Source organism: Telopea speciosissima, chromosome 7 (assembly GCF_018873765.1).
Source record: "Telopea speciosissima isolate NSW1024214 ecotype Mountain lineage chromosome 7, Tspe_v1, whole genome shotgun sequence".
In the NCBI taxonomy this organism is placed as follows: domain Eukaryota; kingdom Viridiplantae; phylum Streptophyta; class Magnoliopsida; order Proteales; family Proteaceae; genus Telopea; species Telopea speciosissima.
Window position 1 is genome coordinate 23020377 of NC_057922.1, and position 15729 is coordinate 23036105.

The 15729-nt window shown below is 41.6% G+C and overlaps 1 protein-coding gene across 1 annotated transcript in view; it reads left to right on the forward strand.

The window, feature by feature from the left end:
- The window catches only part of LOC122667921 (sterol 3-beta-glucosyltransferase UGT80A2), a 64071-nt gene that overhangs the window by 11327 nt on the left and 37015 nt on the right, over positions 1 to 15729 (forward strand). Inside the window, exon 2 of the mRNA XM_043864403.1 lies at positions 11886 to 12094. Within this exon, the coding sequence (XP_043720338.1) occupies positions 11886 to 12094 (209 nt within the window). The remainder of the gene's footprint in view (positions 1 to 11885; positions 12095 to 15729) is intronic.

The window sequence follows — 15729 nt, forward strand, 5'->3', positions numbered from 1 at the left end:
ATTACATAATAAGGAAACTAGTTAATATCTAGTTCCAGAAATACCCCTAGGACATGAGAACTAATAACTCTAACACTCCCCCTTAAGATGGAGAATAAATATCATGCACTCACAGCTTGCGTAGAAGAGAGCCAAACTGAGGAGAGGCAAGGGCCTTCGGTGAAGATGTCAGCTAGTTGATCACCAGTCTTAACAAAAGGAGTGCAAATACAGCCAGAGTCAATCTTCTCCTTGATGAAGTGTTGATCCACTTCAATGTGCTTGGTTCTGTCATGTTGTACAGGATTGTGGGCAATACTGATGGCAGCCTTGTTATTATAGTAAAGCCTCATAGGACCTACAGTGCCAAAACCCAATTCCTGAACAAGTCTTTTCAACCATTTAAGTTCACACACTCCATGAGCCATAGCTCTAAATTCTGCTTCGGCACTGGATTTAGCTACAACCGACTGTTTTTTGCTTCTCCATGTAACCAAGTTACCTCCCACAAAGGTACAGTAGCCGGAGGTAGACCTCCTGTCTGTGATAGAGCCAGCCCAATCAGCATCAGTAAAACCTTCCACTTTCAGGTGGTTGTGCCTGGCATACAACAAACCTTTCCTTGGGCATGATTTCAAATATCTCAGAATACGATACACAACATCTAAGTGACCACTCTTGGGGGCATGCATAAATTGGCTCACTACTCCCACTGCATAGGAGATATCTGGGCTTGTCATAGAAGGGTAAATAAGCTTCCCAACTAGCCTCTGGTACTTTCCTGCATCAACAAGAGGAGAACCACAATCTTTTCCTAGTTTGTGATTCTGCTCAATAGGAGAACTTGCTGGTTTACATCCTAACATCCCTGTCTCTGTCAACAAATCAAGCACAAACTTTCGTTGACATATGTTGATTCCTTTCTTGTTCCTTGATACTTCAATGTCTAAGAAATACTTCAAGGGGCCCAGATCTTTGATTTCAAACTGTTTAGCCAAGTAGCTTTTCAGTTTATCTATCTCAGCAATATCATCTCCAGTGACTACAATATCATCAACATAAACAATGAGAGTTGTGATGGTACCATTGCCCCGCTTGGTAAAGAGAGTGTGATCTGCTTGACTCTGGGAATATCCATTCTGAAGAATAGTTTGTCGAAAGCGTTCAAACCATGCCTTTGGAGATTGTTTGAGCCCATATAGTGCCTTCTTGAGGAGGCACACCTTCCCTTCAGCTTAGGGTACTTTAAAGCCCGGTGGGGGTTGCATGTACGCTTCCTCTTCCAAGTCACCATGAAGAAAGGCATTCTTCACATCTAATTGATATAGAGGCCAATCTTTATTGGCAGCCAGAGATAAAAGAACTCTTATGGAGTTGTGCTTAGCTACTGGAGCAAATGTCTCCTGATAATCAATCCCATAGACCTGACTGTACCCTTTGGCTACTAACCTTGCTTTGTATCTTTCAACAGTACCATCGGATTTATACTTGATTGTATAGACCCATCTGCATCCAACAGGGATACATCCCTTGGGAGGATCTACCAACTGCCAAGTGCCATTCTTCTCAAGAGCCATCATCTCCTCAAACATAGCTTGTCTCCTCTTTGGGTCAGACATAGCATCAGTAACATTCTTGGGAATAGAATCTGTAGAGAGAGCAGTAATAAAGGCAATACTTGTAGAAGAGAGAGCGTTATAGGAGACAAACTGGGCTATAGGATTAGTACAAGCTCTTTTCCCTTTTCTAACAGCAATAGGAAGCTCTAAATCAGATGGAGGAGAATGAGTGTCACCTGATTGAGGAGGATGCGGATCTGGATCCAAAGAGGACTCTTGGTAGATCTGCTTTTCTCTGTTATGCAAGCCTTCACCCTTTTTGTAGGTAATGTGGTAATCCTTCTCCTTACCAGAATCATTCTCAACCACCAATTCTGTATTCATACCTAATTGTGATTGATCACCCATAGTACCCACATCCACAGTCTCCACAGTCTTGTGTGTTCCAATATCAAACATAAAAGGGGAGATAGGGAGAGGAGAGTGAAGATAATCAGTAGCCTGTTCACTTCCACAATGCTCCCCCTGAAGAGGATGTTGAGAAGGAGCAAAGAAAGGAATAGATTCAAGGAATGTGACATCCGTGGAGATAATGCACCGACGGGAAGAAGGGTGATAGCACTTGTAACCCTTAGTAGTAGAAGAATACCCAAGGAATAGGCACTTGAGGGCTTTAGAGTCAAGTTTAGTGCGAGCAAATTTGTTAACATGCACATAACAGACACAACCAAAGACTTTAGGAGGAAGAGAGAAAGCAGAAACCTTGGGAGATAAAATGTCCAAGGGAGATTTGAAATCAAGACGCTTGGTTGGCATGCGGTTGATGAGAAAAGAAGCTGTGAGAAGGGCAGCAGACCAGAAGGTCTTGGGGACATTCATGCCAAACAAGAGACTGCGGGTGACCTCCAATAAATGGCGATTTTTCCTCTCAGCAACCCCATTTTGTTGGGGTGTGTCAACACACGCTAGCTGATGGATAATGCCATTATTAGAAAAGAAGGTTTGGAGGCCACCAAGCATGTATTCACCCCCTTTATCAGACCGAGCAATTTTGAGCCGAGTGTCAAACTGAGTAAGAATCATCTGATAAAAGGTTTTAAATGCATCACAAACATCACTCTTATGCTTCATGAGAACAGTCCAAGTAGCACGAGAAAAATCATCAATAAATGACACAAAGTAATGATAGCCAAATAAGGAAGTAGTAGGAGAAGGTCCCCAAACATCCGTATGCACAATATGAAAGGGAACAACAGTTCTATTACCATGATATGGATAAGAGGAACAACAATGTTTGGCAAACATACATGGTTCACATTGAAAAATAAGAGAAGAAGCAACAGAAGAAAATAAGTGAGGCAATTGTTTCCTCGTTACAACAAAAGATGGATGGCTAAGACGGCGGTGCCATAACATAACAGACTCCACAGAACTACTATCATCACGTCCACATACATAGGACTGAGCTGTGGGCAAAAAAGGGTAAAAAAGATACAGGCCTTGTTCCTCACGTTCACTACCAATAATCCTCTTCGTCACCAAATCCTGAAAAAGACAATGAGAAGGATAAAAGGTGACACAACAATTCAGAGATTTAGTCAAGTGACTCACAGATAAAAGATTAAGAGTAAGGTTAGGGACATGAAGGACAGAAGTAAGAGAATAGACGGTGTAACAGGGATACTGCCCTTACCAGAGATGGAGGAAAGGGAACCATCAGCTACCCTAACCTTGTCCTTACCAGAACAAATGGTATAGGAATCATAGTAATGGGACGTACCCGTCATGTAGTCAGTGGCACCAGAATCAATGACCCAAGACTGGGCTGCAGTAGAAGCTGAGGTGGAGACCTGTAATGCTGAGGATGAGGAAGAACTGGCCACTGTGGATGCAGGAGATGTGCTCAGCTGTGACATAACCCTGCGAAACACCGCATCTACCAAAGTGGAGTCATCTTGTGGAGCATCTGTCTCAGTCACCACAGAATGTGCTCTAGCTCCCCCTCTACAGCCACCACGACCACGAGTGCCAGGAGGGCGACCATGAAGAGACCAACACCTATCCTTGGTGTGTCCTGTCCTCCCACAATGATCACATTTAAACCTGTCGCGACCAACTCCACTAGCACCAATTGGCCCCACTACTCTTTCTTCAGTACGGTTAGGCCCTTGGCCTCTACCACCTCCACTGGTGTCTCGGAAGGAACTCATACTGAGGGCTGACCACTCAAGAGATGGAACAGATGTTGGTGCCATAGTAGTACGTCGAGTTTCCTCACTCTGTAAGTAACTACAGACCTCACTAAGAGATGGAAAGGGAAACCTCCTAAGATCTGAAGCCTAATTGGCTTATAGTAAAGATTCAAACCACCAAGTAAGGAGAAGACACGCTCCTTTTCAGGGGTCCGGTGTACTTTGGCTTCATCCTCTGGCTTAGTCAACTGGAGGTCCCCGTAGTGGTCATACTCCTCCAAAAGACCAAGAAAAGCACTGTAGTACTCAGAAATGGTCTTGTCACCTTGTTTCATTGAGTTAATTCTCTGGTGGAGCTGATAAACCTTGGCAGAGTCATCCACTCTGTCAAAGGTCAGGGTGACACTGTCCCATATTGCCTTGGCAGTTTCTTTTCTTATAAATCTTCTCCTAATCTCGGGTTTCATGAAGAAGATTAACCAGGTCATCACTGTAGAGTTTTCTGTCTCCCATGTTCCATAGGTAGGTGAATTGGGCTCTGGGGCTTTAATGGCACCTGTAATATACCCAAGCTTCCCTTTGCTTCGAAGAGAAAGCTTCACAGAGTGTGACCAGTCCAAGTAATTAGTGCCATCAAGCTGCACAAAGGAGATCTGTAGATGGGTGTTCTCATAAAACAACCGAGGAGCTGTTGGAGTGGGCTGTGAATCAGCCGAACCAAGACCAGATGTTGATGAATCAACCATAGTTTAAGGAAAGGAACACTTGACCATACACAAGGGTCCCAACAAGAAGTGGGGAGTACACACTCAACCCAAGAAATGATTCCAACAACAGAAAAAAAGAAATTCCAGCGGGAAGAAAAATAGCATAAGCTGGAACAGCCTTTACCCACACACTTTCCAAGCAACAAAAACACTTAATACTGTTGCAAGACTTGAGACAAGATGTCCATAATTATTTCTCAACTAAGAGAAGAGCCTCTGTACTCCAAGTACAAGAAAAAGAACCAAATATCAGTCTCAGCTTTACCTGGGCAGAAACAGAGGTCACACGAGAATGAGTTATGCTCCAAATAGCTTCATATCCATCAAGTGCAAGCATAAGGGGAATAAATAGGAATCAGAAACGATCTTAAAGAGCTACTCCATGATCCAAACACAGCCCGAGAGAAGGAGATACAAGACCTGCAACAGGAACCTGGCGGAAAACCTAGAAAAAGCTGGGTGAGCTCCAAAACTTCATCAGGGCTTCAAAGTAGCTCAAGAGGCAGCATCACTAACTTGAATAGGTTGAAAATAACCTATTTCAGACTCCTTCAACAAGCAGTTTACATAAGAGCCTCTTCCTTGGAATCCCTTATGTTCTTGGATTCCAAAGAGAGGAAAAAATAGGGAGAGGGAGATTGGATACGACTCTCAAAACCTGCGCTCTGATACCAAGTTAAGATTGAGATTGAGAGTGTAAGTAGAAGAAGAAGAAGAAGTTGAAGGTGGAAGAAGAAGAAGAAGAAGAAGAATAGGAGAAGAACAAGGAGGAGAAAGAGTCTCGGTTGTAAGTTGTGTATTTTGGGATTTCTCCCTCCACACCTATATTACTCAAATATGATGTCTTGACCTATTACATCCAACCTCCCTAGGGAGGTAAAGGGTAAAAAGAAAGAAAAAGTAGAAATTACATAATAAGGAAACTAGTTAATATCTAGTTCCAGAAATACCCCTAGGACATGAGAACTAATAACTCTAACAAAAGAGACCCTTCGGAGGTCTGACTGGCTTCTCCATTGGAACCCTCCCTATCAAATACCTCGGCCTTCCTCTTATCCCTGCTAGGCTTTCTATTCATCACTGCATTCCCATGCTCGATAACATCCGTAAGTGTCTCCAGCTCTGGAAAGGCAAACTTCTATCCTATACGGGTAGACTTGAGTGTATTGGATCCACTCCTATCTTCTCAAAAAGGACTCCTTCTGGATTGTCCCCATCCCCTCTGACTTGTCTTGGATCTGGCGCAAGATTCTCCTCCTTCGACCCCTCGCCCTTTGAGCCATCTCCACCTCCATTGTCAATGGATCCTCCACCTCCCTTTGGCTTGATCCTTGGCATCCTATCGGAGTCCTTTTCAACGTCTTTGGGCCGAGGTCGATCTACTCCTCTGGCATTCCTAAATCTGCCCCTCTTTCTGTCATTATTACTCATGGCTCTTGGTCCCCTCCCTCCCCTCTCCTCAACGTCCTTTCTCAGATCTGGCCGTCCCTCCCCCCTCCCCCCTTCCTCCCCCCATGCGGGTAAGGTTATTTGGCTTCCCTCCTCCAACGGCCTCTTTAGCTTCGGTTCAGCTTGGAACTTCTTTAGGAACCCTGGCACCCCTGTCCCTTGGCACAAGCTAGTTTGGTTCAAAGGCCATATACCTCGCCATAGCTTCACTGTTTGGAGATCCCATAGCCTTTGCCTTCCTACCCAAGCATTCCTCCTCCACCGTCACATCCCTGTCGCCCCCTCTTGCATCTTTTGTTGGAATGGCTCCGAGGACTTAGCCCATCTCTTCTTTGCTTGCCCATTTACCGCTACCATCTGGAAAAAAGCCCTTACCTCCATTTGGCCGTGTAGTAGGAGACCCCTCGCCTTTGATAGGGAATGGCTCTGGTTGGATATGACCTTTACTGGAGACACAATATGCGACACTGTCAGAAAGCTTGTTTTTGGCTCTGCTATCTACCACATTTGGATGGAAAAGAATCTTAGGAGATGGACTTCCAACTCTAGATCTTTTGATATGATTTGGAAAGCCATCTCTTTCGATGTCTCATCCAAGCTCAGTTTTATCCCTCATAGATCCATTATTGTTACCCCAAGGAACAGGAATATTGTTGTATCCTGGGGTCTTGATCTTTCTATTTTGCAGGCCCCCACCTCTGCATAGGTTGGCTCTCGGCTTCCCCCCTCCCTCTCTCTCCCCCTTTCCTCTTTGTATATCCCCTTCCCCCCTGCCCCTTCCTGGGGTTCGGTAATATATTATATTCACAAAAAAAAAAGAATTCTTTTATGAGTCAAATTAGGAGTTTTAAAAGGTCTATATATATGTAATATGTAATACACCCCCGTCAATTAGAGATTGTTTGAGTAAAGAATGTGAGTTTTTTTTTTTTTAATAATTTAAGAGTTTTGGTGCTGTTGAGCAGTGCATGCAAGATTGGTATACCCAGTGTTTAAAGTATCGGTCCGTATCGTATCGAATCGGTCGGTATCGATACGTCCTTTTTTTTTTTTTTTTTAAATATTTTAAATTGTATCGGCCAATATGGATCGATATGATATGTACACTCGATACGATCGAAACAACGCATTAAATGGACATTAATACGTATCAAGATGTATTGGACGATACAGCTCGATACAAAGTAGTTAAACCCTTTGTTTTCTCATAAAGTCGACACAACAAGCCTAGAGGCGGAAAAAACACCCTAAACCCTCTGTTTAGTCATCTGTTTAGTCATAAAGTCGACACAGCAAGCCCAGAGGTGGGCAAAACACCCTAAACCTAGTTGGAAAACCTTGAAATCTTGCTTCTAAACTCGAATTTTCACACTTACCTACTTGGGGCTTCCATGCAACACTTGAAAACGAATCAAGGAGTGGAAAAACATCATCCTTTGCATCATCTAAGAAGCTGAAATCAAAGATTGAAGGGGGTTTCATAGGAAAAGGTGCTTTTTGAAATAACTTGATGTTTTTACTCAAATCATGCTTTTTAGTTTTGTTTTTTGCTATAAATCCATGCATTTAGGTTAAACTAAGCTATTAGACGCATCAAAATTGAACATTGGCAAGGATTTGAACTCAAATATATGATTTTCAGCCATTTTATTGTTTATGTAGAGTAACTCTATTGCTTGTTTATATTGTTTTTTTGTTCCAAAAGCTTATTTCCATGTGTATCTTGACCATTTCCATGCGTTTTTGCACTGTTCGATATGTATCTCCGATACGATACGTCTCTTAAAATCACCCGACCGATACTTTAAACCTTGGGTATACCAAACATATTTTCTTCTCTTCTTCCTCCCGAGATGATAAATCTCCTCTCCTTTCCTTCCCCTTCCATAAATCTGATTTATTTCCTTAACAATGCAGTTGCTTTCTTTATCTCAATTATGATCACAGATTTGATCATTGGGTCTTCTTGCATCTGACATGCATAATCTGGGTTTTCAGATTGCATTAGGCAGAAAAGAGTAGCTGATCTGGTTAACTGTACTCACAATTGCTCATTTATGTTATATTACTATTGAAGGCACTTAGGTAGAGACGCCATGCAAAATGGAGCAAAATATTGGGCAATCAAGGGACAACATTCTTTGTAGAATGAATGGGATTGAGTTGAGGATGTTGATATGGACAGGTAGCGACAGACTAGGAAGGAAAAATTATAAATTAATTCATCCAAAAGAAATTGAAATGGGACCTCGTGGGTGAAAATACAATGGAAGGTCGATTGAATTGTTTTGGCTATTTTGCAAAATCAGTGGTGTTACCAGCCTGTTGGAGCCATTGGGTGAAAGTTGAAATCTTTGAAAGGAATTAGTGGAATTTTACTCTATCTCAATGGCATTGGTGGGATGGTGTAGAGTCTTGTTTGGGAATGTGCTAGTAGATTGGGGTGCTGCGGGATTACTATGTTTCATCTACTTCCATCTTCCTCCTCAATTCCATTATGGAATGATTGGAAGATTGATAGGTTTGTTGGAAGAGATGGTGTTTATCACTTAATGGAGTATAATGGTAATACAACATGGATCGGGAAGCTTACCATTTTACTTCCATGTCAATACTGTTGTTTGCATCAAAGAAAATGGAGAAATTACGAATGTTGTGGATTGGTACACTTAAGAAGAAGAGATTTCACCAATCCAAATAGAAATAGGTGTATAGAAAGGGAAATTAAACCGGTGGCTCTTTGCAGGGTGTTGATTGGTTATAAATAAGTATAGAGTACAGAATGTTAGTGTTTTCAAGAGTATTGGTTACTCAGAGACTGGAATCCGCTCCTTTTCATTAGGGACAGGAAATTGATAAGGTATCAGGCTGGCAGCCCCCTCCCGAAGGTGTGGCTAAGCTCAACATGGATGTTCCCTCCCTTGGCAACTATGAGTTCTCGGGTATTGGGGAAGTGATCGGGTGGGATGGAAGTGAGGGTAGATTTTTTTTGGGGCCTATTGGTGAAGGAGACTCTACTAGTGAAGAATTGTTAGCTCTAACAACAGGAATTGTTTTCTTGTTGAGCAAGGGGTGAATTCATGCAATAGTGGAAGGGAATCCAGCCAACGTGATTGGATGGAAGATGGATTCAAGGGAGACTCCTTGATGATATTAACCTAATAAAGTCTATTGGGCAGATTGTATCCCAAGCTGATATTTAGTTCCGTTGGCAACCAAGAAGTGCAAATGGGCTTGTATTGGGTGGGGGAGAGGGAGTTGTTGATGTAGCACCAAGTGTCCAAACCCGAAGGAGGAAGAAGAAGAAGAAGAAGAAGAAGAAGAAGAAGAAGAAGAAGCAACCCCGAAATTAGGGCTTAATTTAGGAGTCGTAGCTTAGGTTTGCATTTTAGTGTTTTCCATACTTGGTATTTATTTCAGCTTATTTGTAAACTTAAATTGAACCGGTTCAAACCATGGTTCAATTTAAGTGATTTTTATTAAGTCTTTTATTTTAAGTTCTTAGGGACAATTAGGTCTTTTTATTTTAAGTTTTAAAGTTGTTTTATTAGGTCCCCACCCCTCCACGATTTAAGTGAGGGAAGTAATTTGATTGTATTAGGATTTGGCCTATGGCCATGTTATAAATAAAAGAAAATCATGGGAGGCTCCCACACAGTTGATGAATTTAAAAAAAAGACAGAATTGTGCTGCCGCCATTGTTGCTGCTGCTGCTCCTTGAGAGCTTTCATCCTTGTGGTTATATAAGATGGAAAGGGTAGGTGGATCTCCTACGACTCCTTGCATCGAGACGATTGGGAGGATCTCCATTGAAGGTGGTTCTATCCTTCTCCATTGTTCAAGCTTGCTGCCAGTGGAATCTGCTGTTAAGATTGAGCTTCAAATTTTGTTCCTAACCCTCCAATCCCTCCCCCAATTGATCCCCTTTTATTTATTTGAATGCCCTCAAAACCCTAGATCTTCTTAACTCCAGCCAGCCTTCATCCTTAAGCAGATTCAACCCAAATTCAGACTACAGCTCCCTTTCCACACCCCTTACACTCGACCTTAAGCTCTGCCCCATTCCCCCACTCAAATCCTAATCCACATTGTCTCTGTAAAACCCTGAAAGCCCTAGAATTCTGTCTAGACCTAACCAGGCATCAGAATTACACCATATTACAGCCGAACCCTCCTTCCCATTGCCCCTAGCACTCGGCCAGAAGCCCTGGTCCAGATTCCCATCTTTAACCCTAGTTTTAGCTACTTTTCCTGTTTCCCAAAACCCGAAACCCTAACCCTAATTTTCTGGAATTTAGAAACTCATTCAAACCTAACTTAACCTATACCATTAGCTACCCCTAGACCTGTCTATCATTACTAAATAAGATCCAATCTCAATACCCTACACATAACGCTAGTTTTGACCTAAAACTACAATTCTGCTATGTTGCAATTGCAGAACCAGCAGCCCCTTGGTTCCTTTATCATTAGGTCCTGGATATTTGGCCTCTAGTAGGTCCTTTGCCTATCTAGAGCTACATTAGTTGGTCCTTTTGAGGAGGACTGCCTGTGTTGTAGTATTTCTATGTATTCTGTATCCTTTTTACCACTTTGTACTTTCTCTTTTCATCGATAAAATTTGTTATTTATCACTCCCCAAAACAGTAAGTATAATTTGTATAAAATCGTATCTTTCCTCGTGTATTTTTTTTTTCCTCTTGTTTGTTAGTAGCAGGTTTCCTGGAATTGCAGCCAAGGAACCCAAGGAACAGATTCCTGTGCTTTTGCTTAGGCCTACCATTTGGCAGCTCGCTTGGCACTCAAACTTTGTGGACATTTTGTCCACATCGACCTATGTTTTTTTTTTTTTGGATGAATAAAAAATTCATTACCAAAGGGAAAAAGGCAGGGGGTGGGGGAGGGAACATACAAGCACGAGCCAATTACATAGCCCTGCCATAAAAGGCAAGGACTAGCAAAAAGGAAGGCAAGAGCCCCAACAGAAACATCGCGCTAAAGACGGGAAATGCTTGGTTTTCAAAAGACACCCAATGCCAGCCCCAACGAAATAACTCTATCCCGGATCCATAGTCTCACGATAGAAGGCATGGCCTTTGATAAACAAGCTCAGAGGCAAAAGCTTCTCTGGGCAGGGCAGGGAGTAGGCAATTTAGGGACGATTCTTAGGGAGAGGAGGGGAGCTGGGGTTACGACGGTGAAAAACTCGGAGGGACGGGGGGCATTAGACTGGGGCACAGAGGGGGTTGACCCAATGTTTGAGTTTAGGCCCAAACGAGTGTGGGCTAGGAATGAAGGTTTAGAACAATGGCTCAAATGGCAAGAAGTAACTGTCCCATTAAGCCCAACGGGATCAGCCAAAGAGGATGGGGTGGTGGGCTGGGGGCACAGAGGGAATAGGCAAAGGAGTAAGGACCGCAGGGGACCCCACCATAAGGATTGCAATAGGGGAAGGTGAGATTGGGGGGAGAGAGGATCAAGGGGCCAAAAAAGACTTGGCTTGCCCTTTGAGAAGGTCACATTGCACATTGACCTATGTTATTTGGTCAGCTCATTGTGCTTGCCATAACTGAAAGAAAAGTCAAATTGCTGTTGTTCCTTGATGATGATAATATTTACGTCTCTGTTGATTTGCTTGTCTGCTTATGATTTGTTCTTATCAGAAGAGTTCACTTATTTTATGGTGTACATTACGTTTCCCTTGTGTCATGTTTTGAAGTTTGCTCATTCCCTTTTTAATTCTCAAAACCAGTGTTCCCAGTATATTTTTCTGCATATTTTTTCAATGCATGAAATGGAAGTTTGTTTTTTGCAAGTGGATTTTATTGGTCGTTTTTGGATGAATACAATTAAGATGCTTTATGGACATGGTTTGATAGTTTAACATTCAGATAACTCACTATTTGTAATCAATGCTGTTTCTGATCTGTATTTCCCAGGGACTGTTGACAGGTGCTTCGCTAGAGCGAATACGTTGCCTGTGGGAATGTTGTATGCTGACAACATAGAAACAACTTTTGACAAATTAGAGACGTCTCCAAGTCATCTTAAATTGGAACGATCAAAAACTGAGATGCGTAAAAAACCTAATATCCTTGGTGAAGAGGCGAAAAAAATATTTGATGACAAAATATCATCCCAGAAGAAGGTATGTTCTATCCTGAATGTTTTCAATGTTACTTCGGATGGATTTTTCCTATACAATAAATGACACAAATTATCGTTTATTGTTAGTTTATGATTGCCAAGTGAGGAGTTGAGATCTTATTTAGCTGAAACTTTAGGCTTTTAACAGAAGGTATGGCCTTAAGAGGCATAGATAGAGCACAATTTTGGAAGCGTACTTGTGTAGCCAAATGCAGATGGTTTAGATAAGGATTTTCTAATTAATTGATCGAGTTATGGCTTCTTAATTGTCGCAACCATAAGCATTTTATGGTTGTAGACCTATTAAGAGCACTGGGATTTTTTCCTGTAATTTTAGTCTATGGTGTAATATAAAGCAAAATTTATTGTAAAGGGTGGTGTAGCTAAGGGGTTATTAAAGGAAGGGTTTTATGTGATGCAGTGCTAGCTCCAAACCAGTGAGATGCAGTAGGAGACCAGCTTGCAACGGGATCACAGGGAAAAAAATAAGAAGCAGATTAGGAGAAAGTTGAATAACTCAACCAGAACAATTTTGATGCGCATAAAATTCTGGTTGAATGCTCTTATCAGTCATTATAATGGGTGTAGAAAAATGATCTAAATCTGATGGAAAAATTTAAAGATATGGAGATTTCCTGATTAAAGGATGAAAATGAAATATCAGGGGAAACTGTCATACTAATAACAAGAAATTTCAGAATTCCTACAACAGTCTATAATTGATCTGATTTAATGAATTAAGAACAGATCGAAGTCTTAACTATAACGATGACAATATAGCCTTATCCCAACTAATTGGGGTTGTCTACATGGATCATTGCTCTCCAATCAGCTCTATTCAAAGCCATGCATGGTACAAGGTCTATGCTATGCATGTCTTTCCTTACGACCTCTTCTTGGGTTATTTTAGGCCTGCCCCTGGCTCTTTTAGATCTTTCAATCTGAATCAAATCACTCGTCCGAACTGGAGCATCCCAAGGCCTCTGTTGAACATGGCTATGCCACCTCAAATGAATTTCTTGTAGCTTATCATGAATCAAATCACTCGCCTCTAATGTAGTCGTTCCTTACTTTGTTCTTCCTTGTTTTGCCACACATCCATCTCACATCCTCATCTCCTCTACACTTAGTTTATCTATATGTTGCTTCTTAACTGCCCAACATTTCGCACCATACATCATAGCCGGTCGTATGACAATCCTATAAAATTTTCCTTTAAGCTTTAAAGGAATTCGCCGATCACACAACACTTTGGACGCACCTTTCCACTTCATCCAACCTATTTTAATTCTTTGAGCAATATCATCCTCTATGTCACCTTCTTTACTTATGATTGAGCCTAGATACCTAAAATAATCACTTTGTGGAATCTCCTTCTCATCAATATTGACCACCTCATTAACCGTCCTAGTGCAACTAAAGTTACACACTGTATATTCCATCTTTGTTCTACTTAGAAAACAGGGATTTTAAGCAACCGACTTGACGTAGGATTGTTCAACTTGATGGCTGAAACTGAGAATCTGAACCAACTTAACAAAGATTGTTCAGCAATGGAAATTAGAATGGTATTCTGATAACAGATTTGAAAAGTCAGATCTGAATACTGAGTTTTGAAGGAAACATACTTGTACTAGGATTCTAGAATTTGAATAAAACAGTGTGCAAATCAGAATTCTGAATCTTGCAAGCAGTAAAAAATTCTGTTCAGGGGTAGTTTAGGTATTTTCAGTTTTCTTATTTCCTATTGTGTCTCTTAAGTCATTATATATAGTGAATGTGGAGCTTACACATTATGTGAGAAACTCCAAAGCTACCCGATTCTCATTCTTCTTCTCCTCTTCTCTTCTTCTTTCTTTCCTTTTTTGTTGTTTACACTTGCATGGTATCAGAGCAAGATCTCTAGGGACTGCTACAACCTTCCTAGCTTCTTGTCTCTTCCCTTTCTAGGTTTCAATTGTCATTGATTGATTCATCTCAGTTCAAAGTCTTCAGAGGCTCTTCGGTTTTCATGTGAAAGGGGTGCAACACTGTATGCTGTATTTTTGAATTGTTTAAAGACTAGTTCCTCACTGGAGATTGAGAACTAGGTCTTCTTTGTTGGTGGAGATCGATCTATGGAGTGAAGAATACATTCAAGACCATGGAAATCAAGTTTTGTTGAAGTTTTTGTATCAATTTTTGGGGCAGAACTGAAAGTTGAGTTCCTGTCTGGGTTTTTGAGATCAAGTTCTGCAGAAAGGCATTGAAATCTAGTTTTGGTTGCATGTTTGTGACTGGTTTCTTCACCACAGTGACTGGAGATTAATTCTTATGGTATTTGAAGTTGGAAATCAACCTCACTTTGAGGGTTTTGGAAGCTGAGATCGATTTCCTCAAGTTTCTTCTTCTGCCTTTGCATCCTTTGTGTTTGTTGAAATGTCAAGCTGAGATCGACATTCAGGGTGTTGGGAGCTGAGATCGATTTTCTCAAGTTTCTTCTTCTAATTTTGCATCCTTTGTGTTTGCTGAAATGTCTAACCGTATTACTGAGAAGAAGTTAGAGGGAATCAACTACTTCCAACAATGGAAGAAGATTGTTAGATTGGTGTTGATTGGTAGGGATCAGCAAGATCATTTGACCAAGACCAAACCAGCAACTCAGCAAGTGATACCGCAAGGGATACAGTTGATGCACGCATTTTGGGACAGCTTCTGAACTCTATAGATAACTAGATTGTTGATCTAGTAACTCATATTGATACAGTCAAGGAACTCTGTTTGTTCCCAGATACTTGGTGGTGATAAGGTAGCCACCCTTTCTGATACTTTTTCACAAGTTCTACGAGTATCTCGTGAGACTTCTCATGATTCTACTACTGTGGATAGTTCAGCCTTGGCTTCCTTCACACCTAGCCGTGGTCCTAGTAGTGGGACAGGGGCTGGTGGTGGCCGTGGTCGTGGGGGTGGTTCTAACAAAGCCTCTATATCTGGGAAAGCACCTACTTCTGGTTCAGATCTTTTAGGCATAGTGAAGACTTGTCACCATTGTGGATTTGTGGTTGCACTGGACATATCCAACGCTTTTGCTGGAAACGTCATGGCAAACCATCACAACAACAATTTGCTAATTCTGCGACCACTACTAAGTCTACTATTCCCTCATCTTCTCATTCTGAGGGTAAGACTGTGATGATGTCTTATGAGGATTATGCTCGCTTTACCCAGTTCCAAATTTCTCAGTCTTCCCAGTCTTCTACTGCTACTTTTGGTCAGACATGTAATGCCACTGCATGTCTTTTGACTGCTTCCCACCCCTGGATCATTGATTCAGGAGCATTGGACCACATGAGTGGGGTCTCAGGTATATTTTTTTCCTTTTGTGCATCATCCTCTAGTGTTACCTTAGTTGATGGTTCTTTAGCTAAAGTGACTGGTACAGGCACTGTTTAAGCCACTCCTCTATCCTTATCCTTTGTTGTTTGCTTACCTGAGTTTCCCTTTAACCTCCTGTTTGTTTCTAAGTTTACTAAAACCTATAACTGTTTTGTAACTTTTCTTTCTGATTCATGTGTCTTTCAAGACCTTACGATGAAGAAGACAATTGGCAGAGGTCGTGAGTTGGGGGGGGGTTGTATCTTCTTGAAGACACTTTGT